At 38.0% G+C, this 13,417-nt stretch overlaps 1 protein-coding gene across 2 annotated transcripts in view; it reads left to right on the top strand.

Annotated features, from left to right (window-relative positions):
* Window positions 1-13,417, top strand: part of STK38 (serine/threonine kinase 38) — a 37,898-nt gene that overhangs the window by 15,835 nt on the left and 8,646 nt on the right. For both annotated transcript variants that reach the window (XM_054569284.1, XM_054569283.1), the window contains exons 6-9: window positions 3,217-3,340; window positions 5,547-5,701; window positions 9,293-9,395; window positions 10,192-10,253. In XM_054569284.1, the coding sequence (XP_054425259.1) occupies window positions 3,217-3,340; window positions 5,547-5,701; window positions 9,293-9,395; window positions 10,192-10,253 (444 nt within the window). The remainder of the gene's footprint in view (window positions 1-3,216; window positions 3,341-5,546; window positions 5,702-9,292; window positions 9,396-10,191; window positions 10,254-13,417) is intronic.

Below are 13,417 nucleotides of genomic sequence, written 5' to 3'. Positions count from 1 at the left end.
GATCTTGAAAAGGAAACTGTAAATCTGTACTGATGAGTTAGTATATTTTGTATTTCACAAGTAAGCTTTATTTTTACAAGCCATATTTCCTATTGGTTTACCCAAGGCACAAAATCTTTCTTTATGAAATAATTACCACTCAGAATAAAATTGTAAAGACGTGCACATCATAGTTCTCACTTATTAATCCTTCATAACTTGTGCCAGTTCCCCAACATGGTAACAGAGATGATCCAGACATTGTATAAAAACATTTTCTCAGATATTGTACCTTCTTCAAGATTAATTTCTGAAACTTTTCTAAATGAAAGTAAAGGAAATATCTGTTAGGATTAGGATGTGAGTCCACCTTGCCATTGTACTCATCGCCCTGGGCTGATCTCAGTATGGGCCAGTGAAGGTTCCTGGCCACAATCCCTCTGTGGGTCACCGACTTGGAGAAGCGAGCCACAGCTGCGCTAGGTGAGACTGGGAGTAGACCACTGCAGATCCCTCACTTTTGGGTATGGCTTACAAAGTTTAGATTCAGAGCCTAACTTTTTGTAGGTACAGGTGCCTTATTTAGAGGAAAAGTTTTTTGTTTGTTTTTTACCAAAATGAGCAAGAATTAAAGCTACCCACTGAGAGTTCAGGTTGTTACTCTGTCTCACAGGGTGGAAATTTTGGCCACCTGGAAAATAAATTTTAAAGGATAAGAGACCAGCATTTAGCTAGTTTCTTCATGTTTCTCTTTCAGTGCAAAAGGAAAACCTCTAATTGTGATGCCAGTTTTAGTATTAAGATGGGACAAAAGACTGACTTGTATCCCTGCTTTCCTAGTGCCCAGGATAGCAACCAGCATGTAATTCCCCACTCCATTAAATATTTATGGAACAGGGGACAGGAACTGCAACCTCTGGTCTGAGTTGCACCTACCCTTATCCTATATTCACCTGACTCTACTCCTAGGTCCTTTTTTTTTTTTTTTTAAATTTATTTATTTATTTTTAGAGAGAGGGGAAGAGAGGGAGAAAAAGAGGTAGAGAAACAGCTCGATTGGTAGCCTATCATACACCCTCACCTGGGAACCTGGGAACCTGGCCTGCAACCCAGGCCTGTGCCCTGATCAGGGAGTGAACGAGCAACCTTTTGGTTAGCAGACTGGCACTCACTCCACTGAGCCAAACCAGCCCAGCCTCCACCCCTCCATCTTGAGGATTCTGGCTGCTAATTTAGCCCTAGGGGAGAAGTGCAAGGTGAGCTCAAGTGACTATAGCTTTCTCCTTGACAAATGGGGAATGCTGTAGTCAACAGTCTGTCCTTCAAGATGAGTGACAAGTGGTAATAGTAGTGCCTCACCTTTTCTCTTGCTCCCTGCAGTTGGAACAGGCTTTAACAGGAGCCAGGGGAAGCAGAGGCAGGTGAAAGCTGCCTTGTACAATATTCGTGTCTGGTAATGACTTGGTCAAAGCCCCAGCTGCCCGTTAGCAAGTGGCATTAGCGTTTCCCAAAAGATTACTCCTGTATGAAAGTTGAGTAAAGGCAGTAGCTTTACCGGACTTTGTCATGATTCACAACACTGTTCCTTATCATCCTATGTTCCGTTTTTCCCACCCTCATGTTGTAAGTAGAGACGTAAAAATGTTTCTGCTATTTAAAAATACGTGGAACAATTTTAGTAGCAATTGGAAACTCAAATAGTAAATAAACTCAGATGCCTTCAGGCCCCTGGGAATTAGCATGAAAAAATGAGGCAGGTTAGGTATAAGACAGGAGAGAGGGGTAGGATTTGTGTCCAAATGGAAAAGTGCCTGGTTTTGCTAAATACAATTTTAAAAAAAGCATATAGAACATTATATCAAATGAAACCACGCCCATGGACTGAGTTTGCCAAAAGGAGTGCTGGTTTGTGAACTTTGGTAAATCATTACCTTTGAACACATGGTAAACTCAAGCCCTGTGGCAAATGTTAAGACCAAAACCTCTCTTCAAGGATTGGACTGGGCTTAATAAATTTAGATCTTATTCAGTCCAACTTTACACTTGTGATACTTAACAGAAGAGGAGAGGAGGCTAGATTTGATAATATCCAGCACTGTTTTGATTACTAGTATATATTAAAAGTAGGTAGGGGAAATTTTATAATAAAACATTTTTTAATGAATTCTGTCTGTTCTCCCAAATCTTCGGCACCTTGGTCTCCTTCGCTAGATATTTCAGTCAGAGTAGGAAACTGGAAATGTCATAAATTCAAACCTAAAACTTTTCTTAGGTATTCTTACATTTCAGTTCCGTGAGCACTGTCAGTGAGGGCGCTGGCATTGCAGATACTCCTGCACACCTGAGCCAGGACTTTTTAGAATCTCATCTTGAGATATATTCTTTTATAAAAGATTACATTAGTTCTCCCTTATCTGCAGTTTCATTTTCTGTGGTTTCAGTTACCTGTGTTCAGCTGTGGTCTGAAAATGTTAAATGGAAAATCCCAGAAATAAACAGTTCATAAGTTTTAAACTGTGCACCGTTCTGACTAGCATGGTGAAACCATGCACCGTCCTGCTCCATCTGCCTGGGATACGAGTCAACCCTTTGTCCAGTGGATCTGCGCCATACACACTACCTGCCTGTTAGCCACTTAGTGGCCATCTCAGTTACCAGACTGACTGATGTAGTGCTTGTGTTAAAGTTAAAGCCATTCACATAACTGTTATCACAGTATATTGTTATAATTGTATTTTATTATTAGTTTTTGTTGTTAACCTCTTACTGTGTCTAATTTATAAATTAAACTTTATCACTGGTATGTATGTATAGGGAAAAACATAGTATTATATATAGAGCTCCATGCTGTCCTTGGTTCCAGGCATCCTCTGGGGGGGCGTGGAAAGTATCCCTCTCCAATGAGGAGGGAGTACTGTATTGGAACAAAAAGGTATGAAAAATAATGGTTATTATAACTAATCAGAAGTTCAATTTTTCGTGCTGTTAAAGTTGCTGTTTGCATTACAGCCATTCATTTTTTCATTTTTTAAGCCTTTCATCACTTAAGTTTTCATTATTGAATACCGTCAAGTCAAATGTTGTCAATTTTGAGTTAGTAGGTTTGCCTAAGCATAAATTAGGTCTTTTGCATCATCACAATATAATACTCAAAATAGTATTTAAATTGTTTAAACAAATATTCAGTCTAATAAAGCAGAGCAAGTCTTGTCATTAATCAAATGCATATACCTCCAGGTTGGCCACATTCGTGCGGAGCGTGACATTCTAGTGGAGGCAGACAGTTTGTGGGTTGTGAAAATGTTCTATAGTTTTCAGGATAAGCTAAACCTCTACCTAATCATGGAGTTCCTGCCTGGAGGTAATTACTTGATGATGAAAGGTCATTTTTCCTTTTTGTTCTGTGGCTTCTTTCTCACCTCAATTAACCCTCCTTTCTAATCCTTGCTCACAAAGTTACTTTCTAAATCTTTTTTAGGTGTGTAAGAAAGTCAGTAACCTGTCTCATACTGGGTGCCTTTCTACAATCCTTAGTGCCATAAAAATAACCTTCACATTCTCATGATTTCAGATGGATGTTTCTTTCTTTTTTCTTTCTAAATATATAAGGATAAATTAGGGATTCTGCCTGCTCTCCTGTCAATGAGAATCATGTATAATCAGTTTCCCAAGTGACAAAATAGAAACCATAACATTCTTTGCTTCAACTCTTTTGTTTTCTGTTTCTGTAACTTATATTAGTAAGGATTGAATTTCTCATTACCTATATTAGCCAGAATCAATTTCTCATTTTGAGATCATTAAGTTTCATGTAACTTAGCATGTGGGTCTCCTAAGACAGCTCCAAAACAAACCCAGACTAGTACCTACCATCTCTTCTAGGAAGCACAGTCTGTTTCCCAGTGAGCAGATGAATATGAGCAAACTCTGGTGGGGAAAAAAAGAAAATTTTTTCTTTTTTGTTTCTGTGGAAAAGCAAATATAATTGTGGCATAATATTCTGATCTTGTGACAACTTTTAGATTTAGGGTCATCAATAGTTTTTTATTAACAATTAATGAAGGTTAGAAAATAGACTGCTAGAATGAGGAGAAACTTTTTATTATTTAGATGCCAGTTCTTAAATAGGAATAAGAACCAGCTCAGCCACGAGCTCCTTGACATGTGTCTCCTCAACTTTGCTTGCATCAACTTCCATAGCTTCTCATGCCCCCGGACCCTGCCCTTTGCACCTGGTGGGGCTGGCCTGCAGGGCCATAGACCATCTGGCCGGAGCTCTCTGATCACCTGGGCAAGCTGGCCCAGGGGAGGCCATCGGCTGCCACAAGGCTACCTTAGAGCCGGCCTGCGCATGCTGTCCTTAATGTCACTAGTGTGCCCCCAGGTTGCATGTGTGGCTGCCAGGAGTCAGTAGGGATTCGTATTTTCCAAGTCTTGGATCAAAAAAGAACATTTTAATAAAAGGATTCATTTTCTTTTTTTTTTCCCTTTGGGGGTAAAATACCCACTTTTCTGTAAGAATATAAAAATTTCCCAAGTTATAAATGAAATGAAATTTAAAAAAAAAAAACCCAGCATGATGCTCTGATCAGAAGTTTCTTTCTCTTTTTCCTATTTTCTCACATAAATGGCTTTCCTGTTTTTCTTAGCTTTAAACTACATGTTAGACATACTTGCTTTGCTTTTGTCTAATTGTTGAGTTAGGATCAGAATCTTTCTTTTGCCATTTTATGCTGCTCATATTAAGCAGGGATAATTAAATTTTGGCTTTGCAGAAAACAAGGAAGTTACCTTTTAATTGTTAGACTATTGGTAATGTGTTGTAAAAAATGGCATAAAGCATATCACTGTATATTTAAATACCTATAATAAAACACTGAAGGAAAAAACCCCACGGATCTTGGGAGGTGGTGTCTAGTGTGCACTTTGGGGAAGCAGTTATCACACAGTCTCTGTGGAGCGTTTTCAGTTTAGTTTTAGTTTTGCTGACTGTCAGTTTGCTTCCTAAATCCCACTTTTTTGTTTATGTTCTAGTGTTGTGTGAATAGAAATTGGAGAGTTTATTTTCAGCTTCCCCAAGTGTTTGCATTGTTGTTTGGCATTTCAGCCTCTCTCTATAACAATGGCAATACAACTTACGTGGAAATGCCATTTAGTTCTAGGAAGTTTGCAGACAACTGTGCAAAGTTAAAAGTAAAGTAGCCTTTATCCCCAGTTCAAAAATTTATCGTAAGCAAACTTTCTTTTTTTTAGTATGAGAGACATTTTCTTTTTCTCTCAAAGTAGAATGGAAATCCTAGCTCAGTGGTAGTTGTCAGTTAGGCTGGGTGACAGTGCTTTGCTCTCTGTGGCTGTGAGTTTTACCTTTCAAGTGTTAGAAACTGCTTAGCATTTCTGCCCAGGGGGCCTCTGTGGGTCAGTCCCTGGAACACAGCATAAGCCTGCTGTTGACAGATAGGGAAGACATATCTGAAAACGGGCACTTATTCATGTGTGTTGTGTGTGTGTGTGTGTGTGTGTGTGTGTGTGTGTGTGTGTGTGTGTGTGGCTTTGTATCTTGTTTCCAGGGGACATGATGACCCTACTGATGAAAAAAGACACCTTGACAGAGGAGGAGACGCAGTTTTATATAGCAGAGACAGCATTAGCCATAGACTCCATCCACCAACTGGGATTCATCCACAGAGACATCAAACCAGACAACCTTCTCCTGGACAGCAAGGTACTGCGGGGCGCTGGGGTAGCAGTGTGACCGTGTGCACTTTGCAGTGTGAGCAGCCTCTGCTTTGATGCCTGCACTGCCTGCCAGTCCCTGTAGGGAAGTTGAGGAGCTCTGAACTCCTTTGTATCTCTCTCTCTCTTTTTTCTTTTTAACTGGTAAGTTTGCTGTTACTTCCTTTCTTTGAAAGGCTTATGATTTTATAATTTGATTGAATGTGCCTCTTAAAAATAAAGGACATTTTGAAAATGATTAAGAGTAAAATTTATTTAGAAGGTTATTTTGTGGGGAAAAAAAAAAAAAAAAAGCCAAAGTTAGTCATCTTCTCTTAGCATGCAATTCTACTGATGCATCACCTCTGCTGGACAGTGCCATCAGTTGAGGAATTCAGCCAGGGACAGGAAGTCAGGCACAACAGCAACAACCACGACACTGTCACAAAGTGCAGGTTCCAGATCTTATGCCCTCTGTTTAAAGAAGAGTCCTGCTCAGCCTCTGTAATGGCCTTTTTATATTTATCATTAGACATGCAAATGAGCTTATAGTTGCTTGGTTCTTAAGCTCACAGCAGATCTGAAGAGAATCTCCTGCTAGACTGCTGGATACTTCTTGGAAGTCTTTACCTTCTGGACCTCACTTACCTATAAAGTGAATATAGTGATTCAGAGAAGTTTCAAAGTTCCATCCAGCTATCAAATTGTACAGTGTTATGTTCTGTTACACAGAATTGTTGTCTAGACTGAATTTTTCTTCTAAGCAGAAAAGTTTTGGGTTGGCCAAAAAGCTAGATTTTTTTTCTGTAAGATGGCTCTAGTGGCCCTTAGCTGTCTTTAACTTCATTGGAAATTGTTTCATTTGAAACAATTTTGTTAGATTGTATTGTGACAGCTGGCATATCAGCATGCATTTTAAAAAAGTATCCAAATTGGTGAATTTTTGTGTGGTCATTTTAGTAATGAAGGTGGATGAAAATAAGCAATGTTTTTGGCATATTATGCTTTATTATTTCAAGAAAGGTAACAACGCAACTGATAGGCGAAAAAACACTTGCACCCGTGTATGGAGAAGGTGTTGTGACCAGTCAAACGTGTCAGAAGTGGTTTGTGAAGTTTTGTGCTTGAGATTTCTTGCTGGATGTTGCTCCACAATCGGGTAGACAAGTTCATAGTGATCAAGTCGAGACATTAATTGAGAACAATCAACATTATACCACGTGGGAGATAGCTGACATACTCAAAATATGCGAATCAATAAAGTTATTGCTGAAAATAAAAAAATAAGTCTTTTATTTTATGGAAAAAACTGAACGGATTTTTTGGCCAACCCAATAAATTTAATTCCTAGAGTATTTTTCTTTCTTGCTGCCTTTTGACAACTTTCTTGCTATTGTTGAAAAGCCTAAATTTTTTCCCTAAAAACCTTTATCTTTTCTGTTTTAAGAGGGCAGGAGATTTGTCATATTTCTTCTGGTTAGTAGCTTTTGCTTCATTATAAGAATAATGCATGTGCATAGTAGAGAATTTGAACAATATACAGTTACAAAGAAGAAAAATACCAATCTTATCATGCAAAGATAAGCACTATTTTGGTGTAATAGCTTCAATACTTTTTCTGTTTGTGTCAATAATTTGTATATAGTTAGCATCCTAAAAATAAATAGTTTGGTATTTAAAATGTTAATGTATATGAAAGTGTTTTCCTGTGTTAGTAAGTTCAGGTACATTTTTAATGTGGCTCTGGCTCCACTTTTTTGGTCTTGGGTTTGCATGCCCTGGCCCTGTACCCCAGGAGCCTTATACTGGCTTAGTTGGACGCTGTAGTCTATAATCAGGTTGAGCAAACAGTGAAGGCTAAGAACTTGGGGAGTCAATCAAGCTGAGGAGAAATGGAGACCCTGCTAGGTGCTTTTTTGCTTTCTATAATACGCTAGCCCAGACTTGTAGATTAAGTGTTCTCACCGGTGAGCTCATTTGTGTATTTGGCCATATATATTGAAGAAGTGAAAATGTAGGAGTTCTGAGTAACTGTTGTATACTCAGAATAGCTACAGAATTCCCTGAAAATCTAGGTTTGAATAGCATTTTCTCCAGGCACAGTCCTTTCTTAGAGGTATCCAGGTAAAACATGCAATTATGAGAACTACAAATTAACCTGTTTCTTGACTTGTAGAACAAGTTATTTGCAAAACTGGAAAAAAAAAAAAAAAGGTTAGCAAGCTCAAAGCTATCTGTTTGGCAGTTTACCTTGTTGCATGCATGTACACACGCACACACACAGACAAACTTAATAGGATTTCTTTGAAAACAAAAACAAAAACAAAATAAAACCTGACCCGTGTGAGCAGGGCTTCTACAGCCTTATGCCCTGAGAAGTTTATATGTTAGGGCCTGAAGGAAGGTGGTGTCAGTAAATGACCACACATGTTAAAGTCATTGGGGCTCAAACATTGGCCACAACACTTCTATTGAATAATTGTGTGACCTTGAGCAGTGTAGATCCCTGAGCATCAGGATTCCCTCCTATATTTTTGGTTTTACCTCCTTTACTTAAATTTTAACCACCCTAAGAACACCTACCTCTTTCTTAGGGCTATTTATGTGTCAGATACCAAGTTAAGAGTCTTGTGTGCAGTAATTCTCATCATTCCTATCAGGAAGATGTCATTATCCCCATTTTCCAGATGAGATCAGAGGGTTGCAGAGGTTAGCTATCCTGGTCTGGGGAGAAAGAGCACGTTGATTCTGGTTTTGGTTTTGTCACTTCACCAGCAAGCCTTTCGATGACTCCCAAGTCTGTGAAGCGTGGCGTAAGAGATGTAAATGAGAAAACATTTAAAGCATGGTGTCTGGCTGACAAGAGGTTTGAGTTTTCCTTGAAGGGAATGATAGAATTAGAGACTTACTGATTGAAATGCAGTCTGGCAACATTTATCAAGAACTATATAATAAAGTTTATCCCTTTTGTCTTTGGAATAGTTTACTCCTTAGAATTTATCCTACTGAGAGAATTCAAGAGGAGGAGAAGCTACATAAACAAAGATTTGCTCATTCCTTAACAACCATGTACGAAGACCATTCTCAGGGCCGGGCAGGGTTGGGGTTGGGAACAGAGGGCTCCGGGTCCCAGGGGTGCGTGTGGTCCGCAGTGCGGCGGGAGTGAGGGGATGGGGGCGAGGTGCGTGTGCGGTGTGAGGAAGTGTTGGCTGAGCAGTGATGTACTAAGTCATTTGGGTATTACCTATAAACATTAAAAATGGTAATTTAAAAGACTGTATATATAAACAGAAGAATATTTGAGTTAGTTTAAGAAGTAAAATTATCTTTAGATGCTATGGGGGTTCAGCTTTGTTTAAAAGTTTATGTTTGGACAAAAACCAAGATATGCAAAAATGAAAATACTTTTATTAGTAAAACAGAATTTGGGGTAATCTTTTAAAAATTTGCTATTATATATATTTTCCCTGTAATAAAAGAAAAAAAAAAGGCAGTGTACTTGGCTGTGGCACTGTAATGGATACTGCAAGGAGCTGGAGAAGGTAATGCTGTGCCCCACATCCATGCGTGTTTTGCATTGCCTTCTTTCTTCTTCCCCCAGGGTCATGTGAAACTTTCTGACTTTGGCCTTTGCACAGGCCTGAAAAAAGCACATAGGACAGAATTTTACAGGAATTTGAACCACAGCCTTCCCAGCGATTTCAGTAAGTGTTAAAAGTGATGTTAGCCTCTTTGTTCCTTAATTGGGCCTAGTAAAGCTGTTCCCCTGGTAACCAAAATGTGCAGGACGAATTAATAGAGTCTTCCTTTGAGGCTTTAGGGAATTAACTGATTTGTAGTTGTGTACTGAGGCAAGGTGAGTGCTTCAAATGTGTTATGACAGACATTGGAAAGAGCTGGCTTTGGAACTCTCCTGAGAGGTTCCTGGGGAAGAAGTTGGGACAGTAAAGCAAAAAGTCCTGGGAACAGTTCCAGATTAGCATTATCCTCATGCTGCTTTCTGTTGTGGCAGGAAGAAATTTATCTTTATGACTGTTACTTTTCACTTGAGCACTATCAAACCATTGAAATTATGTGGTGAAATTACAGCTCATCTTAGAGAAGCTAATGCCAAGTAATGTATAATAAATTCAGGAGTCTCTGATTACAGTTACACTCTTGGAAATTCTATGGTAATTTTGAGAAGCCATAAATGCTTTAGGTCCACTTTGGGACCTTTGCTTCTGATGAGACTGATTTCCCATAATTCTGATCCAGGCCTGCCTGTGTCCTCTGGCCACATGATCCACATGGCAGTGCTGCCTTACCTCATTATGAGATTCTTTGAACAGATGCTTTAGAGCCTCTGATTTGGGCTCATAGACTTGCTGGGAAATGTGTCATCCAGAGTTACTGATGTGTTGGCAGACTTTAGGGTCTCACGTGGTTTGAACCAGAGCTTAAAAAGTAGTAAACATTCCTGTCTGAACTTTGATTAGAACTTGTTTTCTCTACTTTCAGCTTTCCAGAACATGAATTCCAAAAGGAAAGCAGAAACCTGGAAAAGAAATAGACGTCAGCTAGTAAGTAATAGCTGTAGTTTCTTAAATGCTACAAACCAAGTGTGAATATGTTCAAAAAATATGCACATAAATTTACATTTGATAAATGTTTGCAGCGTATCTATCTTGCTTTTAAGATTGCCTTAATAGAGCACTGTTAGGTCGATAGCACCAAAGTAATCATTTGAAGGCAGATAGTATTAGGTTGTTTTGGTTGTGACATTTTCAATAGATGACCTCTTTCTGACCTTTTATATTGATGATGACCCCTTTTCTTCCTGTTTCCCCTTTTCCCCTATTTTTGTGGCAATAAAGGTTTATAGTTAGGGTTTATAGTTAAGCTGCAAGGCTCTCAAAATAAAACTAAGTACAGATACCTACCCAGACCTTTAAGGCAGTGGTTCTCAAACTTTTTAAAATTTTGATTCACTTCAGCAAGTCAAGACTCCTCAATTTACCTGCCCACCCTTTTCTAGTTTGTGGTGGAAAAAGAAACCAGGTGTTGAAATTGGAGAGAAATTTAAGGGAAATGCTTACTACTTACTTTATAAATATTTAAGTGAATAAAGAAAATTATGCCCCACAAGCTTAAAAAATAACGTTGTTAGACTTACCTTGATAGGATGTTGGAAGTTAATTTAAATAATACAAAGTCACCAGTGTAATGTTCCTGTCTAGCAAACTTTTATTCTGATTCATTGGTTCATATTTGAAGTGCAGTGTACATGTACCAATGTCTAGTTATTGGAAAAACTAATAGAAATGTGTGTCACTGCAAACTTAGGCTTTGCTAGACACCCATAGCAAATGAAATTGGTGATGGTAAAGCTGAACTAAAAACTGGTTATTAGAAAGCAAGAATAACAACAATGGAAAACTACAACTAACTCGGAATGAAGATCATGCACGTCTGTTATCTAGACATGGTGGCACTTCTGCTTGTTCGTGTACACAAATACAATAGTAACTTGGCAGGTTTGCCAAATGTTGTTTCTCAGCCAGTCATCTTAGTGAAGGCCTGAATTAGAGTTCTCTATAGTATCTTTAATAACTTACTGGGTTGACCAGAAAGTTTGTTTTTTTCTGTAAGATGGCTCTAGTAGCACTTAATTGTCTTTAACTTCATTCGAAACAATTTTGTTAGATTGTATTATGACAGCTGTCATATCACCATGTATTTTTAAAAAATTTATTAAAATTGGTGAATTTTTGTGTAGTTGTTTTAATATTGAAGATGGAAGAAAATAAGCAACCTTTTTGGCATATTATGCTTTATTATTTCAAGAAAGTGAAAATGCAACTGAAATGCAAGATAAGATTTGTGCGGTATATGGAGAAGGTGCTGTGACTGATTAGATGTGTCAGAAGTGGTTTGCAAAGTGTCATGCTGAGAGATTTCTTTCTGGACAATGTTCCATGGTTGGGTAGACCAGTTGAAGTTGATAGTGATCAAGTCGAGACATTAATTGAGAACAATCAGTGTTATACCACGTAGGAGATCATCAACATACTCAAAATATGCAAATCAATGAAGTTATTGGTGAAAATGAAAAATGTGTCTTTTATTTTATGGAAAAACTATACGGACCTTTTTGGCCAGCCCAATACTTAGTAGGTTCACTAGTAAGTAGCTGTCAGTCATGTGAAAATGGAAGCCTGTAGAATTGTTTAAGAAAGAATCAAAAGAAAGGCTGGTTTTTTTTTTTAAATTTATTTGAGGCTCATACGTTGGTCCAGACTATGCTTTGGATATTTTGATTTTTATGTTAAACGTGGGTCCTGGGAAAGGCATTAACTTAAACCAAACAGTGTTGGAGATGCAGTAACTGGAATTAATTTTTGTTACTCATTCTCTGACATTAACAAGGGGATACTTAGGTTTGGCATAGTTAGTCACGTCATAGTCTCCCTTCCTTAGGAACTGTGATACTCTTTAAATGTCTAAATTCTGTATGTGGTTGAAAACCTGTTTACATAGCTTGTTGAAGTTTAGGGAATATCAGGAACAAAATTGGTCAGGTGCTTCTGTTATGTCTCTGCTTCAAGCAGATTTTAACCTTAGCTGCATATCAGGATCACCTGGGAACTTCAGAACCTCCTAATGTCTAGGTCCTGCCCCCAGAGATTCTGATTCAGTTGGGGTACATGGGGTACATGGTCTGCGTATTTGATTTTTAAAAGGACTGTGGGTGATTTTACTCTGCAGTGAAGGTTGAGGCCCTCTAAAGAAGAGACTATTTCTTAACAATAGCTTCTACATTATTGGGAAATTGATATTTACTTATGTTTAGGAAGCTAACAAAAGATTAGGAATCTTCTTTGATTTTTTTTTTTTTAAACAAGCCAAGATTTAACTTTGGCTACTGTACAAATACTTACTTGAGGGATAATTAAGCTTAAATACCTTAAATTATCTTTCTACTTTGAGACAGCCTTTATGCTCTTTGACATGCACCAAAGAGTCATATCAGACTTATTAGGAACCATTTATAGGTGTATAAGGAAGGAGATTTCACAGTTTCTATATTTGGAGCTCAGTATCCTGTAATAGTTTAAAATATGAGTAAATTAAGGTTCTTAATGCTGTGATTAATGTTCTTGCCTTTTTATTTGATCTATGGTAGAAGTGGAAATAGTTTTAAGGTCATCCTCATACAACCCATTTTGATAACTTGAAGAAAACTGAAAGCCACCTCTCAGTCTTCAAAAGGTCAATTAATCATGTGCTTCTGACCTTTCATAAGTGATCCCATTTAGCTAGTACCAAGCAGAAAGTTAATGTTGTTAATGTTTAATGTAAATTTAGTGCTCTAGGTTAATAAGTTTATCATATTGTTCACCTACTCTGTTACTTTTCCGTCCATTGAGAATCACTGAATAGAGGCTTAACGCTTACTCTTTGGCTGTGTAAACCATATTGTAATGTTTCAAACTGTTTTGTGGTGTGTAACCTTAGGCCTCAGTAACTGATTAGGAAATAGGTATGTGTCAGCTTTAAGTTATTAAACCACAGAGGGAAGAGATGAAATACAATCTAGGTATCCAGTCTGTCAATTTATTTTTTAGTGTTGAATTTACGGAAGTGATTGAGTAGGAAATGAAATTGCTTTCTTCCCTTGAAATCCTAAATGAAATTATAAGTTGCAACATGTCATGTTTTTGAAATGACTGTTAACAACCAACAA

The sequence above is a fragment of the Pteronotus mesoamericanus genome, unplaced genomic scaffold, assembly GCF_021234165.1.
Source record: "Pteronotus mesoamericanus isolate MK-2021 breed Mesoamerican mustached bat unplaced genomic scaffold, CSHL_Meso_final contig_20, whole genome shotgun sequence".
NCBI lineage: Eukaryota > Metazoa > Chordata > Mammalia > Chiroptera > Mormoopidae > Pteronotus > Pteronotus mesoamericanus.
Note: the sequence above shows the minus strand (reverse complement) of the source record. Positions and strands in the feature narration are given on the sequence as shown.